The 18243-nt window shown below is 36.4% G+C and overlaps 2 protein-coding genes across 3 annotated transcripts in view; both read right to left on the reverse strand.

Annotated features, from left to right (window-relative positions):
- LOC6577914 overlaps positions 1-18243 on the reverse strand; it is a 186356-nt gene that overhangs the window by 93233 nt on the left and 74880 nt on the right. The window lies entirely within an intron of this gene.
- Positions 8396-8894, reverse strand: LOC6577917 (zinc finger protein 706). The gene has a single exon (XM_002003812.4). The coding sequence runs from the start codon at positions 8733-8735 to the stop codon at positions 8502-8504; it is 234 nt and encodes a 77-aa protein (XP_002003848.1). The 5' UTR covers positions 8736-8894; the 3' UTR covers positions 8396-8501.

Here is an 18243-nt window from a genome sequence, read left to right on the forward strand (position 1 = left end):
AGTATTTGTTCTTTGGTGTGCCATCTAAATAATTTTAGTTAAGACTTGGTCGCGTCGCCTCGCCTGCTGGGGTAATGGAATTTGTGCAGCCCAATTTGGGCTAAGGGAAACACAGCTCGAAATTTCCGCTTGTCGGCCGCGCAGCTTTCACATTGGCCACATTTTCCACATTTACGTTACGATTTAGAGTATATCATTTGTTAGCTTTTGCCAGCGTCAACATCAAAAGCCATCAATTAATTAAAGTCGGCTTTGTGTACCATCCCAAAAAAAAAGTCTTTTTGATATTTGTTTGATTGCGTCACAAAAACTTAATGTAATTACTTTAGTTTCCATTTCTTTTTTGTATTTTGTTTAAATAATTTGAATGGCATCAAATTACTTTTGACATTTGCACAAATGGAATGCTATAAATAATTCCACATAAAGCTAATTACAAACTTACAAAAATTCATTTTCAATTAAAATTGAGTGTGAAAAGTTCATATTTTATGCAGGGGCTTAAACAAAAACTGGACAAAAAAAAAAAAAAAATCCGTTGATTTTTTCAATGATTGGATTGCCTGAGTCACTTTCTGCTAAAGTTTGATAAACCATTTCACATTTGAGAGTTTTTTTTTAATAATAACCAATATATATATATAATAATTTCTTTTTCTCTCAATTTGTGCCTACCACAATATCAAGTGTCCGGGTCGAGGAGACTTTCCATTAAGATTTCAGTGCCCTGCAGTTGTGCCCATTAAACTGAAACTTTGTACATAAATTCAAGACCTCGCACTCAGACTGTACAGGCTGACATCGATAAGATGGTCCCCCCGGTTGCGAGCGAGCGCACATAATAATAAATAAAATATGCAGCCAACTTTTTCTACATTTCGTTCCACTTTTTTTTTTCTTTAAGCTATTGACTAAATACTTTGGCAAATTCATAAATTGAGGCACATCATAATAGCATAAATATTTAGGAGATCCAAATATGCAAGGCAACGAGAAATTACTAAGCGAAATGCCCAAGAAAATTGAGTTGAAAACTTTGGCCTCCTTATTCATCGTTGTTCTACTTTTTTTTCGTTTTCTTTTCTTTTTCTGCTCTCTTTGGGTTTACTGCACGAGTTCGTCAGCTTTATTGACTTGATTTTTAGCGTGTACAGCAAAGTGTGGGTGAAGTGAGAGGGAGAGTGCAAAAAGAGAGACAGTATGAGACGGGTAAATATTTAAAATTTTAGAATTCAAATTAATTTGTTGTTGCCTGATTAGAAAGGGATATAAATTGAGGCACTTTTGATTTGAAAATATATTTTAGCTGCCTTTTTAAATATTGAAAGAAAAAAAATAATAAATAAATAAAAATAAAATAAAATATATATATATATATATATAAAATAAAATATAAACAAGTAAGAAGACTCTAGTCGAGACTGCTCGACTAGGAGATACCCTGAACCCTCTAATCTGATATTCTAATCAGTCTGCACTTCTTTTCGACACACATACATACACACAAACGTATTAGAATGCGCTCTACTAACTGCGCTTGGGCTGTGCTGTAGTGTAGTAACATTATAAGAATTTATTTGTTGAATAATTTAGTTTCTATACGTACAATCCTAATGAAAGTCAGGGCGTAATTATAGAGCGTAAATGTATGTACATTCCAAAGCACATGTCTCTAGTACTTGAAATACGCCTTTTACAAAGGTGAGGGTGAGGGGGTGGATATAGGGGTGGGGGGTAAATTACAACAAAAATCGAAATTATATAAAATACATATAAGTCTACATTTAAAATTTGCAAGCTCTAGCTCTAAAGGTGTAGGAGATATAATTAAATAACTAGCTTTCGATAAGGTTTTTGATCGATAATAAAATATCGGGAGTAGTTATCGATATATAAAGAAAAACTTGATATGCGCGGGATATACACGGACCTAGAAAAAAAATTTCAAGTCTCTAGCTCTTATATCTTCTGAAATCGACGCGTTCATACATACGGACGGACGGACGGACAGACAGACGGACAGGGCCAAATCGACTTAGCTCGTCGCCCTGATCAAGAATATATATACTTTGTGGGGTCTGCCACGCCTCCTTTTGCCTGTTACATACTTTTAACAAAACCATTATACCCTGATTTCCCATTTTCAATGGGTTCAGGGTATAAAAAGAAAATATTGAAAATATATATATTATATTATATTATTATATTCTATATTATATTATTGAAAATTTTGAAAATGTTTAAAAGAAAATATAAATAATTCTCTAAAGGGCTAAAATTTTTAATCTATAAATTTAGTCTTCAATAAAAGTTATAACGCTATATTCTTTACTTATCGCCCAAATTACAGGGTATAACATCAGCCTCAAAGCATAGTTGTTTCGTTTGGCACGCTTGCTTATTCATGAGCATTCATCAAAGCCCACTTAATGCCCCATATTGGCCAGGGTCTAAACAGTTTGGACCACAACTCCGACACGGCACACAAACTTAGATATTTGGTAATGTCATGTTATAATCCACATTGATATTAAATGGCCACAAACAGACAGATACAAGTTCATGGCATTCATATGCCCAGCCAGGCGCACTGAGACAATTAGGGCGTACGCCTGGGCGTGGCACATTGGAAAACATGTCCCGGTCGAGTCAGGTTGAGTGGAGTAGAGTCCATTATCACACGCCCCACCAAAACAAAAAAATGGCCATTAGACTTTAATAAGCCAATAAGTTTGCGCTCAGGTGCCTTACGTCCTGGCAGCGTCCTGGCTGCCATTCAAAAAGGCACTGCATTAATATTTATGCGCGTATTACGCTTGATTGTGCCATAGACGCGTTACCGGGCCGCCGTGCTCTGAGTTGGTAGGCCAGGCCATGCGTGCGTTATAAATAAAATTAAATGTGTATCAGTTAGGCTGAATTTGGTTCAAGGAGCAAGGCGAAGGCGTCGATAAGTTCACTCGGCCAGCGGCTAATGAGATTCCACTCCTTGGCCTGGTTCTCAGCGGGTTAATGATGCGTCCGTTAGCATTTAATGTGCTGATGTACTTTACAGCGATGTGATTATCCCCTGAATGTGAGACAGAGAGAGTGCCCCTGTGGCATAGCTGATGTCATTGAGAGTGGGTGTGAGCGAGTGGACGAGGGAGTGACTGCGGGTGGGTCGATGGGCTGGCAGGTGCAGCCAGTCTAACCTTCACGCCTTGCCCATGTGATTTGTGGTTATTATCAGGAAAATTGTTTGCCAAACTTTGAAACATTGTGCTTATCTACCGCTGAATAAACAAGTCATTAAATATTGCCCAACTGGAAGATTGTATAGATATGTGTAGGTATAACTCTAAGGAACAATGTTCTATGCTGAGACTTGACTTGAGGTCTTAGCCGTACCGCTGATTGCTCAAGTTTGTTTCTTAACATTTTAATTCAGGCAAAGACGATTTCAGGTATTCAGTTGAAATACATATTATATAGATAAAAAAAAAAAAAAAAAATAAATAAATAAATAAATAAAAATGTTAAATTATTTTTTTCATAATAATTTAAATATAAAATTATAATATAATAATTTCAATGAAAACTAAACTAAAGAAAAATTAATAAAACAAACAGGGGAAATTATTATTAATGATTTATATACTTATACAAAATCGTTTAGTTAAAAAATAATAATAATAATAAAAGAAAACATTAATTTAATTTAATTACAATAATTTAATTTTTCAATTTTGTGTATACTAGTTCAAAATTAATAGATAGTTTATATACTATATAAGCTTATCTTAAATCACGAGCTGAACTATAGCAAAGTAATATAAATAAAAATGTTAATAAATTTTATAAAAGTAACTAGCTTAAACTAGACCTAGTTTCACCTGTATATAAAAAGCACACTCTGAGCTCTTCATGAACTCATTATACAATACAAATACACTTCTGCTGAATCAATTTATGTGAATGTACTTTCTTCATTTTTCTAAGCTCTGCGCTGCGTTTGCAACTGAAAATCACGTGCTTCGTTCATATTGAACTAATTTATTTATCGCAAATTTGGAGCCAATCGTTAAGCTATGTATTTTATTTAGAAAATTTAAGTAAACTCTTTGATGGTGCGCTGCTGTTGGCGCCCCTCGAAGGATATCGTTATCAGGGAATGGAATTTCGTGTAACATGCACGCGAATGAAATAAAAATAATGAGCGGGGATATACAGGAAATTTGTAGGGAGTGGCTACAGCTAAGAGAGCACATAGCAACGTGGCTGCTGCTGCTGTTGCCTGTCACAGGCAGCAGGAGCAACAGCTACAACAGCAACAGCAACAATACGAGGAATTAACTCGCATGCTTGGCATAATAAACATAACGGCCCTGGATTCATCTTTGCAGCGTCTTTTCTCTCGCGTTTACTGTATTTTATTTTGCTGCTCCTTTTTTCCTTTTTTTGTTTGTGTTGTTGGCGGCTGCTCCTTTGACTGGATTTATTTGCGCTGCTTTCGCGTTGGCTGCTCGCATGGAGAGAAATTCTAGTATGTCGCCTTGGGGCGCGATTCTTTGGTTGTACATGTTAAGAAAATGGCAAAAACTTGTAGCCTTTACGACTCGACTCGACTCGAAAGCCACCAAAAATAAGAAAAGGAAAAATCGAAACCAAACCCAGCTGACTGCAGGAGCTGATGGCTGGTTGCACGGCCAACAAGCTCGCAATTAGTAGAGCGTTGCCTGCTCAAAAGGCTTTGCCGTTGCTGCTCCCAACTAATTGAGTGGCTGTGCGATGCTGTGGGCGACGCGGCGTATGAGCGATGCCTTCGTTTGCCTTGACTTGCTGTGCCCTGGCTTAAGCCTAACAAATTAAATTGTTGTATTGGGTTAGCCACTTAATGTGCCACACAATTTCGTCGCCTTCATATTTTTTTATACCCTGAACCCATTGAAAATGGGAAATCAGGGTATAATGGTTTTGTGAAAAGTATGTAACAGGCAGAAGGAATCATCTCAGACCCCATAAAGTATATATATTCTTGATCAGGACGACGAGCTGAGTCGATATAGCCCTGTCCGTCTGTCCGTCCGTCCGTCCGTCCGTCCGTCCGTCCGTCCCTCCGTCCGTCCGTCCGTATGAGCAAAAGGATCTCAGAAGATATAAGAGCTAGAGAGCTGAAATTTGGCATGCATACTCGTGTATACCATAGGCAGTACAAGTTTGCTTTATTTTTTCGATAACTTGTCCGATAACTTTTTTATTGAGAATAATCGAAAAATCGACATTGTTTTTTCAGCTTAATTTGAACACTTTTAGACCTGGAGACTTCAAATTTGCGTTGTATATAAAGTTAATAGATACAAAGATTTTGTAATTTACAGATTTTGGATACCACGCCCCCTTCGCCCCCAATTTGTAAAAAACGCATATCAAGTACTAGAGACTTGTGCTTTGGAATGTACACACATTTTAGCCATATGATTACGCTCTAAAAGTTTCATTAGGATCGTATGTTTACAAAAGAAATTATTCAACAAATAAATTCTCATAATTTTGCCCACATTGCAGTGCAGCCCAAGCGCGGTCGCTGCTAACTGCGCAGTCAGCAGAGCGCGTGATTATACGTGCGTGTGGATGCGTGTGTATGCATGTGTGCATAAAAGAAGTGCAGAATGAGTAGAATATCAGCTTGGAGGGTTCAGGGTATCTCCTAGTCGAGCAGTCTCGACTGGAGCCTTCTTACTTGTTTTCTTTGTTGTTGCGGTGGTTGCTGTGCCTCAATCGGTGGCTGTAAAACAGCTAATATGATGTCTGGCCAAGATTTCACTTTATTAATATGAGGGAAAAAGCCAATTATTTTTGGGGGCAATCAAAAATTGAGATAAAAGTCTTTCGTCTGGCGGCTAATCTGACTCTGCCATCACGTGGGTTAGGTTGCAAATTTAATTAAGAAAAAAGCAGAAATATGTTTTGGCTAATCAAGCCCAACAGAAAAAGTTTTAATGATAAATAAAATACTCATATACAAAAGTATACAGCTTGAAGATATGGAATCCAAGTCTATGGAAATGTATCACATTTCACCTACACCAAATACATACCACCTAGAGCAAATTCCTTACTCGTGTGAGCTATGCCCACGCAAAAAATGTCAACGACTTTGCTGTGAGACATTATATATAAATATCAGTCCCTTCGAAAGGAGTCTGTCTGCTCCAGTTCAACTGGATTCAGAATAAAGGCTTAGCCAAAATTCAATTCAAGTCTGCTTAATTATCTTCTTTCTTAATATACGAAAGCAGTTAGAGCTCTAGAAGAACGAGCATAGCACAGTGAGCAGTGGGAGAGTGATTGTAATGAGTATAATATGCTGGCTATCTTTACTTTACTCTACGAATGAATTGAAATTTAACTCATTCACATATTTTTTTCTCGGTTAATTTTTTAAAATTAATTATTAATTTAATTATTAATTTAAATTAATTATTAATTTTTTTTTTTTTTTTTTTAGTGTGTAAGTGTATTTAAAATCTGTCCAATTGGACAATCACAAGTAAGTAATAAGCGTGGCGTAAAAAAAAAGTCATTTGTTTGACTTTTTACATAAATTTTAATACATAAATCTATATTAATTAATCGGCTGCGTCATCTAACCAGTTTTAGCTTTAAATTTATAGAATATAATAAATGAAAATGTATACCTTTTACAGAAGTTGGCCCCGTGTACACAGCGAGGCATTCAATCAACGCCAGAAAAAGTCAACTTTAGTTTTGGCTGATATGAAATAACCTCCATTATTCATGCCACTCACACACACACACTCCCTCTGTCCCTTTCACAGAGTCTTTTGCTTGCTGTCTCTTTTCATCTATCACTCATTTTGAATTTCACGAAAAAAAGAGAAAACTTTCTGCTCAGTTGCCCTGTGGCTTTAAAAGAAAACAAGAAAACGAAAAGGTTTTTTATTTTTATTTTTATTTTGGTGAAGTTGTGAGTTTGGGTTTACGCGTCTGTCTGATTGTCTCACTGTCGCATTGTTGGCATTTACTCTGCTCTTTGTGTCTGTCTGGCAGCCATTTTGGCACAGCCGACAAGCTCACACAGCAAGGGAGAGAGAGAGTGAGAGAGAGCGAGAGAGCTGCCACTTGTGCGCTCTTGGCATGCTCATAAAATTTTATGATTTCGATCAAGTCGAGTGCGGAAATTATTAAGAGTCGAATCTGTTTCAACATCCTGTGCCGCACACTCTATAGGCTTTCTATATGGATGTGTGTGTGTGTGTGTCTGTTACAAAATTTCATATGACAGCTGCCAGAGGACTAAGTGCAAGTCAGCCTCAAAGGCAAGAAGCGATTGTGTGGAACAGAGAGCGAGCTATAGAGAGAAAAGAGCCCACGCACAAGCACATAAACTTCAATGGCCTACATTGCCGGCCCGCCCCACTCATTGTGCCCCTCGCTACACTCACACTCACACTCACACTTACACAGGCACAGACACTCTGCATGTGAAGTGCCCGCCATTTTAATTTATATTGTAGCTGTGTTAAAGTTCAAATATAATAAAAGAAAAACATTGCATGTGCCGCTTCGTTTGCTCATTTCACTTATTTTGCTCTCTTCTCTTTCATGTTTCTTTCTCGTTTCATCTCTGTTTCTTTTTTTTTATTAGTTTTTATTTTGACTGCCTGGCACTGTAAAGTGCGTTTTATCTTTTGGCAGGTGGCGCTCCCGTTCACTGTGCGGCGCTGGGGCATTTCTCTCACCAACTTTGCCAATGGCCAATTTCTTAGTGCTGCCAGTTTTTATGAACAAGTCGGCAATGAAATTTCCGTTTCCTGTGGCCGCCATTTCATTTACCGAACACTTTTACTTTCATGAAATGTTTCGGCCGAGTTACATTTTGTTGCCATTGTTTACGCACAGTTTGAGTTCTCACTACGATATAGACTATATATGTATATGTATATATATATGAAGTGTGTGATATGCTGTTCTATATGTCATTTGTGATAGCATCTATTGCCTCATAAAGGAAACGAAAGCTGTCTTGGCTTCATTTTTGCCGTATTGGTAAAGTGAGCTAAATGAAAAAAGAGTGTGAAGTCAGCCTGTGAAGTAAGAGGTACCCAAGTTAGAGTAGTAGCAAAATAAATTAGTTCCATCTATGGCATTATTCAAAGGCCTTAGAAAATGAAATGGGAACAGTAGCCAAAAAATGTTGAAGTTATTGACTTGTCTTTGGTTTCACTTTGAAGCTTCCACAGTATAAGAAATTTCTTTCCTAGCTTGACCAAAGAAGATTAGTGAAAAATTAAATTTCAATTAAACAGCGATTGTTGATATACATTTTTTTTTTTTTTTTTTTTTGTCAGAAATTGAAACCTTTATTATGCAAGCCAATTAAATGTATGCGTTTTAAAGATAAGTTTGAGTATATTTTTGCATTTTTTTTTAATATTGATTGTTTCAAATATTATTTTTGCAGCTCGCCGTATATTTGATAATGTTCAATAATAATGCTAAAGGTCTTTCAGCTCCTCAGGCATATCATTTTTCGGATGTTTATTCTCAAAATGTTGCTTGTAAGTCTTAGGATCTGGCATTTGCGATTTGCAGAGGACACAAACATATACGAGTGCTTTTTGTGCTGCTTTCTTTTGATCGTTGGCACTGTGGCCCTGCTGCTTTTTCATCTTCGCTTGTTTTTCAGCGGCCTTTGCTTGCGATTGTATTTTTTGATGACCGCGTGCCATGGCTGCAAAGCTGTTGACTAATAGTAAATTTAGCAGAAAAATGTACAGGATTTGTTATTGGATGTAGTTATTGACAAACATTTTTTTTTTTTTTTAATTCCTAGACTACGTATTTTCTGATACCCGAATTTATTGACACTTGCTAAGTGTAAATTTCCCCCTGTGTCTCGCTTTTGATGTCATGCTGAAACCATATATATTCCATTTATGACGATATAGCACATCATTTATAGCTAGACATTGCCTTTGGTGCGCATAGAGATCAATTTGCTATGACTCCTTGCCATATGTGCTTGCTGTAGCAGTTCTTTTTAATTTCTTATTCATCTACACAACTTTGCAAGACATAAACAATTCTTGAAAATATTGCATATGTTATAAATACTCATCAGCCATTAGAGCTTATTTTCGATTTACACGGAAATTCAAATAATCGAGAATTATCGAGAACGAATATTTTTTGAAGGAGATAGAAGTTTTTCGATTTATCTCGATTTATGATTTAGCAGGGTAAATATTTTAAACAGTTATTATAAATATGACACAGTTGAGTCTCGATAATTCGAAATGGTGAAGGAAAATAGATAAAATTTGTTTCGATTTATAGCGACTTTCGATTTAATGAGGTACAAATTATAAGGACTCGACCGTTTAATTTATTTAAACAGCCATTAGAAATATAATATCATTCCTGTCAACGCCTGTGTATAGAGTAGTAGATAGTCTTTGGGCAAATCAATCAAATTAGAAAATATTATTATACTATACAAATATCTTATTATATATTATCTCTATTTTTACTGTATATTTATATAGCGTAAAGCTAATACGCGCTTTCAACCAACGAGCCTCAACATACTCCATGCCACCAATGCGCCATCCACATCCATCATCTCTTCTCATCCAGCATGCAACATTAAATCTCTTTTGCTTCTCAATTTTCATATAATTCACATTGAGCCTAGATTAACTAATATATGATAATTAAATAATATGACGAGCACTTGCATTATTTTTAAATGCTCGTTATAAGCCATAAAGAAAACTTTTTCGTTTCGTTCAATCACTATCAATAATAATCTGTTTAAATTCTCCACAATTTAAAGGGAGTATGTGTATGTATGTATGTATGTATGTATGTGCTGCCATAGAGCTAACTGGCCTTAAATTAGGTTTGCCATTGGGGCACGAATCCCATTAAATCCAATTAGCGGTGGCAATTTTAAAGAGTCGCCTGGATTTGCCAGGCGCTGCCATCAAAAGGACATAAATAACTTTCGTTCGGGTTGCGCATGCATGAATCCCGGGCAGCTGCTCGATCCAAACAGGCGAACAACTGAGGCTTTAAAAATAGCAAAAGCGTTTCAAAAGGAGTGAGTCAACCAAAAAAGTGGAACAAGTTGTGACCGCTTCACGGCTTTGTGTTGGTTTTTGCTCAACCCTTAGAGTTCAGCCTTGCACTCCCCTTCCGCTCTCTTAACTGATGACCCGATACGCAACGCAAAGCCGACCCATAAATTTTGTGCGTGCCTTTAACGAGCGGCTGCTTACCCCGGCTCACCTGGCCTGTGGCCCGAATATTTAGTAAAATGACCGCAAAGTTATACATGTATATACATACATATATATGTATATATGTGTATATGTATATATGTGTATGTACATATTATAAATATTTATATATTATATATTTAAATAAAAAACATTTTCAAACAAACACGAGAAAATACCCCACGTACACTCACACACACACACACACATACACAGTGCAAAAAGTTTGCAGATAAGCATTGGAGCAGCTGTAAAAAGCGCATAAACATGCGTGTCGGGTCAGTTTGAACAAGTGGCTGAAAGTGGAGTTGACTCGCAGGCTGGCACCAAAAGTTGATAGCTTAGAACCATCTCCACCTACCACTCACCTCTGATAGCCTTGTGATGTGTGCACTTTTCCCTCACTGTTGTTGTTGTTGTTGTTGTTGTCGTCGTGCTACTTTGAAGGTACTTAGGACGTTTTGAATTTTTTATGAGCATTTTTCCTTGGTCATAATGTGCAGAGTGAATATTGAAATAAATGTGAGAGCTTTACTTTGTCTCGCTGTATGTGTGACAGTGTGCGTGTGTGTGTGTGCGTTTGTTTATAGCTATGACTTTATATTTTTACAAAGATTTGCATATCAACGTGTTTTGTTGATGCTTTTGATCGAATTTTAATTTGTTTTCCTTTATATTTTTTTCCCATAAAGACTTTGAGGACAAAACACTTTGGGAGCCTGAGTCTGGTAAGAATTTTTGAAAGTTTCGTCCGAGTTATGCTATAGAAAAGATAAAAAAAAAGAGCATGTCTATAAGATCACGACATGAAACACACCTAAACGAATTCTGAATTATAATTAAAAATTTTTATGTTTAGCTTAGTTTAGTTTAGTTTTATTGAATTTACCATACGATCTACTATCTATGCTATGATGTTTCATACGTTCGAAAAGTCATTCTCTCATATTTTCAACATTTCTAAAAATATACCAATTTATTTATTTTTTGTTTATTTATTTATGTATTTAAATATTTATTGATTTATTCATTTTATTTTTTTTTTTATTTTATTTTTTTATTTACATATTTACTTCTTTATCTATTTATTAATTAATTTATACATTTATTTCTGAATCTACTTGTTTATTTATTTTTGTATTTACTTCTGTTTTATTTTTTAGTTATTTGTTTAGTTACATTTATATATTACAATAATTTGTTTTATATATTTATTTTGTATTTATATTCCCTCTATGCCTTCTACAATATATCTCATCTATAGAGTATCTAGAATTCACTCAACTGCCTTCAAATTTAATATTTTGATTAATTGAATGGTTTATCGTTGCCGTTGCTACCTTCAGCATCTGCTGGCACCTCTGCTGTTTATATTTGGAGAGTGCGGCTAATGTTTGGCTGGCTAATGTTTACCTGTCATGTTTATAATACTCACTTTTATCCCATTAATAATGTTTGGCTTTTGGCTTTTGAGTTTTTAAAGTACATGCAATATTGATTGGATTTGCGGTCAGCATTTTGTTTGGGCCCCTTCGACTTTGAGGCCAGCTGCGTGTACATTATATAAATAATTTTTGGTTCGCTTCGGCTGTTTAAATAAATTTGACAGCTCATTTTGCATTTTTTTATGTGTTGGTAAAAAAAATTAAAAAATATCAAAAATTTGATATGAAAATGTTGCAGGGAATAGCCACGAGAGTTAAGTAAATGTAAATACCTTTTATCTTAACTAACGGCAGAGGCAGACTAATATTGATTAGAGATGATGTTAATGCCGAGTGGGGAAGTAGATGTTGGGTTTGAAAAATGTTATGAAAGTTTTTACTATGTGTTTAAATTATATTATATAATATATATACATTTGTCAAATATACAATAACATACAGACTACTTATATATTCATCTGTTATATAAATTCATTTAATTACATATTTAAAAAAATAAATAAATAAATAAATAAAACAATTCAAATTTGCATTTTGTCTTGAAAATCTTTTCAATTTTTGTCATATACATATTTTATTTATTTATTTATTTATTTATTTTTTTGTTCAGCTGCTGTTTATACTCATTTAATTTCGTGTAACTTTTAATTTATTGATCAACAACATTTTATGTCATTTATGTTTATTATATATTAAATTATATTGTCATATTCTTGCTGCTTGGCATTTGTCATAAAATTCTCGGTTGGCCCTTCAATCCTCATAATTGCCGCGAAATTCTATTAATGGATATGGCAAGCCATAAACAAAAATGTAATATTATTACATTTTCCTCCGTTATTTTCTTTCTTTTATATTATAATCATTTTACTGTTGCTGTTGTTGTTGTTATTGTAGCAGCCTTTGAGTTATGCATTGTTTCGCACATTTGGCGCTCCGATTTATTTTGTGGCTCTCATAAATTTAGCCTCGCGACGCGCATCGTCTGCTCGAGTCTGGCGGCCCGTGGCAGCACTCTGTCACGTGTTGCATGTAGCACGCACATGCACACACACACACACACACACACACACACAGACACGCATACTTGTTGGCACGCGGTTTTTGCCATACAGCAGTTGGAATATTATTCATTTTTATTATATTTTGTCGCCTTAACGACCATAAATTGCATTAAAAATGCTGTCATTGAATACGTCCTCAGATGTTAATGGAGGTGCAGGTGCAGGCAGCACCGAAAGGACAGTGAAGCTTGCTTAAATGTAAATACATACATATACGATATACATATATTCTTGTAATAAAGTTTATTTATATTTTATTGATTGTAAATCGCTTAAAAGAAAAATTATAAAACCCTCTCATAATTAGCTTAAACATGTATGAAAAATATTTGTCAGTTATATTGAAAATAAAAAGACTATAAAATAAAATGTTGAATATATTTTAAGTATCCACATTAAAATTATATAAAGCAGCTGAAAACTGAAGCAAATTACAGTTCATTGACAACTTATAAGCTCTATATCGATTCTTTGACAAGAGCAAATCATTTCATATACTTATTATTATTTCTAATTAAAGTGGGAGTTCCCAGATATTTCATCTATATCAATAGCTCGTTAAGAGAAAACATTTCAACATATTTTAAAAGTCTTTTTAAACCCCATAAAATATAAAATAGGTTTATTCTCCAAATATGATACATTCTCTCACATCAATAGAGATCTATGAAGACCCTAGCAGTCCATATCAATAACTCGTGGTTAAAGAATATTTAATTTAAAATAAAAACACACATACACAATTTTTTATGTAAATTGTACTTTTCGATATATCAAATAATAATACTGGATATTTATGATCCATTTCTTTTGTTTTCCCATAAAACAAATTGTTAATATTTTAATTATTATTATTTACTTTTTTTTATAAATATGCAGCAAATAGTATTTGAGGTAGCTTTACCATATACAGATGACGGGAGATGCCATCAAAGAAAAACATATGAAAACGTATGTGAAAAATACAAAAATTAAATAAAGCTATATTCAAATTTTCCAGCGTGTCGCATTTTGAGGGACTTTTACTTTTTTTTACTTTATAACCAAGTCACATAGCCGAACAATTTTTTTTATGGCTAATGGCTTTTCACGCAGCTGAATTGAATATGCAAAATGCGAAACTGACAACCTAATGCAAAACTTTGACTTTCGTCTGAAAGCAAGCGGCAAAATTTTGAAAATGTATTCTAAGCCAAATGGCAAAAAAAAGTTGGCACGGAAACTCAACCGCAGAAAGGCTCAAATCATGACGAAGGGGGGTGCCGAGGGTTTAAATAAGAAAATAAGGCCAAAGAAATGTGTAACTTAACCCGCATCAAGAATTTGTCACGATTTGTAGTCAACGTCCTCGTCCTCGTCCTCGTCGTCGACGTCGACGTCGACGTTGTCATGCGGCATGAAAAATGACCAAGCTGCCACAGTGCGTATACGTAATGTGCGCTATATCTGCGCGTCTTGTTGTGTGATAAGTGTATGGCTAGATTTGGCTACCTACCCAACCCAGCCATACCCACCCTCCCACTTCCTCCCACTCTCTCCCACTGTATCTCTCTCACTTTCTCTGTCTGTCTGCCTCTTTCTGTGTCTCTCTCCTGCCACATCAGCTTCGAAGCACTTCACGCTTTCAGCTAACCCAACAGCGAACTGCTTCACACATCGTTTGTCACATTGTTCGCAAGGATTTTTCGTGAGCTCCAAATATACGTCCTTACAAATACTGTCAGCTATTGTGTGCGTGTGTTTGTATATGTATGAGTATGTCTGTTGTTGTTGTTGTTATTGTCAATGCCATTACTATTTGCTATTGTCATTGTTGTTTTGCTTTTTGTTGTTAATATTTGTTGTAATTTTTCATCTCATGTTGTGTGAAGTGTTCTTTCATTTTTTTTTTCACACCGTCTGATGTTTGCTTTTTGCCCATTAGCAAAGCTCTCTCTGTGTGTGTGTGTGTGCGCTTGGAGGCGTGCCATGTGTAATCAATTTTCAAGCCATTTGTGTGAGCCAAGCTACCAGCATAGACAGTTAGTTTGTTTGCGGCCCAGGTGTGCCAGGTGCTCAGTTGATATGAAGAGCAAAAATTTCTTGACTTGTGATTTGCAAACACTTGAAAGCAAACTTTGTGGCAAGCTAAGTAGAAATAAGCTCGAAAATGTCACAGCTAAAGGCCGTAGCAGCAGTTGAATAAAGGCACAGCTGGATAGAGATTGGATCGAGATTGGATTGAGATAAATTTACCTAAATACTTTGTCAAGATTTCTATTTGTTTAAAACAAGCTCAGGGCTAAGAATTTTTTTATATTGCTTAACAAAAAAATAAATAATCGATTGAGTATAACCAAAAACAATAAACTATCAAGAACTGCAGTTGAACCCCATGAAAATTGAAAATATTTTCAGCTTTATTTTTCATGCAATCTCTAGCTTGTTAAGCAAATAGAAGAAAAGTTTTTACAATTGAATAGTTTTCACAATTAAAAAAAAAAAAAAAGAAAAGTTTTCGCCAACTGATTCACACAACTAATGCCAATCTAAAATCTCAATTATCTGCACAAAAAAGGGGGGAAAAATAAAACTTAAGCTGCAAATATAACAAATTCAATTACATGGCAAAGTTGCAGTTCAGAACTTTGCGCTGATTAAATTCTAAAAGGCAAAAGGATAAAAGACCTCAATATGGGTGCGTGTGTGTGTGTGTGTGTGAAGAGAAATTAAAATGGCTATAAAAGTGCGCATATATTTCCCGGCGCACAGTGCGTATGATTGACATTAAAACATTAATTATGCAAAGCGCAGACTGAGACTGAGACAGAGACACCGAGGGGGCAGAGAGAGACAGAGATAGAGATAGATAGACTGTTAGACAGCAGCAGCAACTTTTCAGCCATGTTGAGTGCTTTGTGAGTGCATTTGAGTGCTGTAACAAGACAAAAAAAAAAAAAAAAAAAAAATGGCTGAACAAGACAACAACAAAAATTTACAACTTGCTCGACAAATGTTTTGAAAAACTTTTGCGTCACTTTTCGCATTGGGCCACACGTCGTATACGCAATTGCTGCCAGTGCCGGCACAAAGTCAAGTTTTAATTGATTTAAAATGCCGCCACGCCTCTCGCTCTCTCTCTCTCTCTCTCTCTCTCTCTCTCTCACTTGAGCATACATTTAAGCAGCCAGTCGACCCGCTCGTCTGCCTGTCTGTTTCATTAATACATCAGACACCCTCGGACTGCCTCGTCTCCTGCCCCGTCTCCTGCGCCGTTTCCGCGCGAGGCTGTGCTGCAAGCAGTCTAAATGGCCGCCGCATCGTGTAATCAGCAGCGAAAGGCCTGATTGACAGGACAGCAAGCGAAAAGGAGCCGCGTATAAATTAAGGCGCACAATTTCAGTCACTGTCGCGAGCTGACATCTTTTATTTATGAATGTGAACTGGGGAACAGCCGCTGGATTTTGAGCCCATTGTCTGATTGCGGCTGCTCTCGCTGCGAGTTTCAATTAAATGCACAGATTTCTGCACGGCAATTCCTTATGGTTTTTAATTACATTTTCAAAATTGTTTGCAAGGGGGCGTGGCACTTACTTATATTTAGAGCTGAGAGCGAGAGCGTATGCTTAATTGAAACTTTTGGTTAACGGAAATTGTTTTGCTGTTTTCGCTTAATTAATGGACGTATCTCAAAGTTAGATTGTTGTTGTTGTTGCTGTTGTTGTTTGCTAGCAATAAGCAATTGGGCGTGAAAAGTCGCTTATGCAGCGCTAGCTGATTGATAATCCAATTACCTTGGCCAGACGTCACTTGCTTCACAGAGCGAAACACTTTAAAGTCAAAGTTGAATGAGTCTTATATACACTACATGGAATATATTTTCAGAGAAAACTTGTAAATTTTTTAATATATTTTCATGCATATCCTTTTCGATGCTCCTCCTCTCACACTGTATTGCTTTCAATTGAATATCTCGGCCTTTTCCATATATATTTAATTCAAAGCAGCCCACACAGTTATGCATTTTGTATTACCCTTCCATATTTCACTTATTTTTACAGAGCGAAAAATCCTTTCTCGATTCCATGTCACTTCTAATTAACACACTCAACATTTAACACAGCTGACCCAAATTTACCTGCCAGTTAAGCTCGGGAACGTGTCTCGGTATTCACATGCCCCTTTTGTCGACGCTTCCAGCGTGGGCCCCATTAAGATTTCATAAGCCTCAAATGAAACAAGAAAAAGGCATTTAATATATGCCAGCCTGACAATCAACTTCTAATAAACCCAATTAAACAGCTTCCAACGTTTTCTTGACAATTTGCGAGCACAAGCCGGAGTGACTGCGGCTGATGTGCTGGGCTGTGTCGGGTTGGGCGTGGCATAAAGAAATCAATTTGTCTTTTTATATACGTCACATTCAATTAGTAAAAAGCCTGTGTGAGAGCTCAAGAGTTGGGCATTTAACGAGGTGATACTCTGTAAGGCTTAAGGCCTTAGAAGGTAGTTCAAATATTCATCTTCAAGTTGTTATCTAATGAGTGGAGTAGAATAATTGTAAGGCTTCAATGAAACACTGAGTTAGTTGAATGAAGTATCTCCTATTTATAGCTTAGATAGGCTGTGCTACTGACGTAGTGCATATACCCCATTATACTTTGTATACACACGAGGGTATTTAAAAACTAAAGCCAAACGTTGTCAGCTCTTTTTGCTACCACGCTTTCCCTCCCTCCCCCCTCTCTCACTCTCACTCACCAACTGCATCTGGAGACTGCGGTAATCAATGTGTCAAAAGTTAATGCAGCTCGAGGTCGGAGTTCAGATCTGCATTTCAAGGGGCACTTAAGCCTGGCTGTCCGGACGGTCAGCCCAGCTCTCTGCGCTTCGCTCCTCTCGGGCTGTCAGGTCGGTTGAATGAAAAAAGCATTGCACAAATTGCCTGGCCACTAGAACGTTGTCCACGCCGTCAACGTTGGCGGCCATTTTGCAATAAATTTTGCAAAATGTCGTCGTCGGCGTTTCCTGTTTGGCACTTTTGTGAAATATGTGTGCCACACACGACATCCGCTTGTCACACTCTCAGCACTCTCGGCACACTCCCCATTTGTTTATTATTTCAACTAAGAGATAAGGCGACCACCGTTGCCACGCCCACTTGGTATTTGCATAAGCCATGTGTGCCTGTCTCTGTGTATGTGTGTGTGTATTTGTTTAGTATTTTTTGTTGTTGTTGCTGGTAGTCAGAAATCAAATACAAGTTGAGTTTTTGGCGTGGGCGAGTTGGAGTTGGAGTTGGAACTGGAGCTGGAGTTGGAGCTGGAGCTGGACTGTAGCATCATCAGCCGCACTCCTGCTGCCGCCTCTGTTTGTTGTTTTTCGTAAATTCTGGTTATTTATCTTATAATTATGCAAATGCTCGCGCTGCCAGTTCCTCACTCAGACTCTCTCACTTTCCATCTCTCT

This window comes from Drosophila mojavensis, unplaced genomic scaffold (genome assembly GCF_018153725.1).
Source record: "Drosophila mojavensis isolate 15081-1352.22 unplaced genomic scaffold, ASM1815372v1 contig_49, whole genome shotgun sequence".
NCBI lineage: Eukaryota > Metazoa > Arthropoda > Insecta > Diptera > Drosophilidae > Drosophila > Drosophila mojavensis.

What these genes read in the sequence shown, in the direction of transcription:
- LOC6577917 (XM_002003812.4), bottom strand. Translation starts at nt 8,735, where the DNA reads ATGGCACGCGGTCATCAAAAAATACAATCGCAAGCAAAGGCCGCTGAA.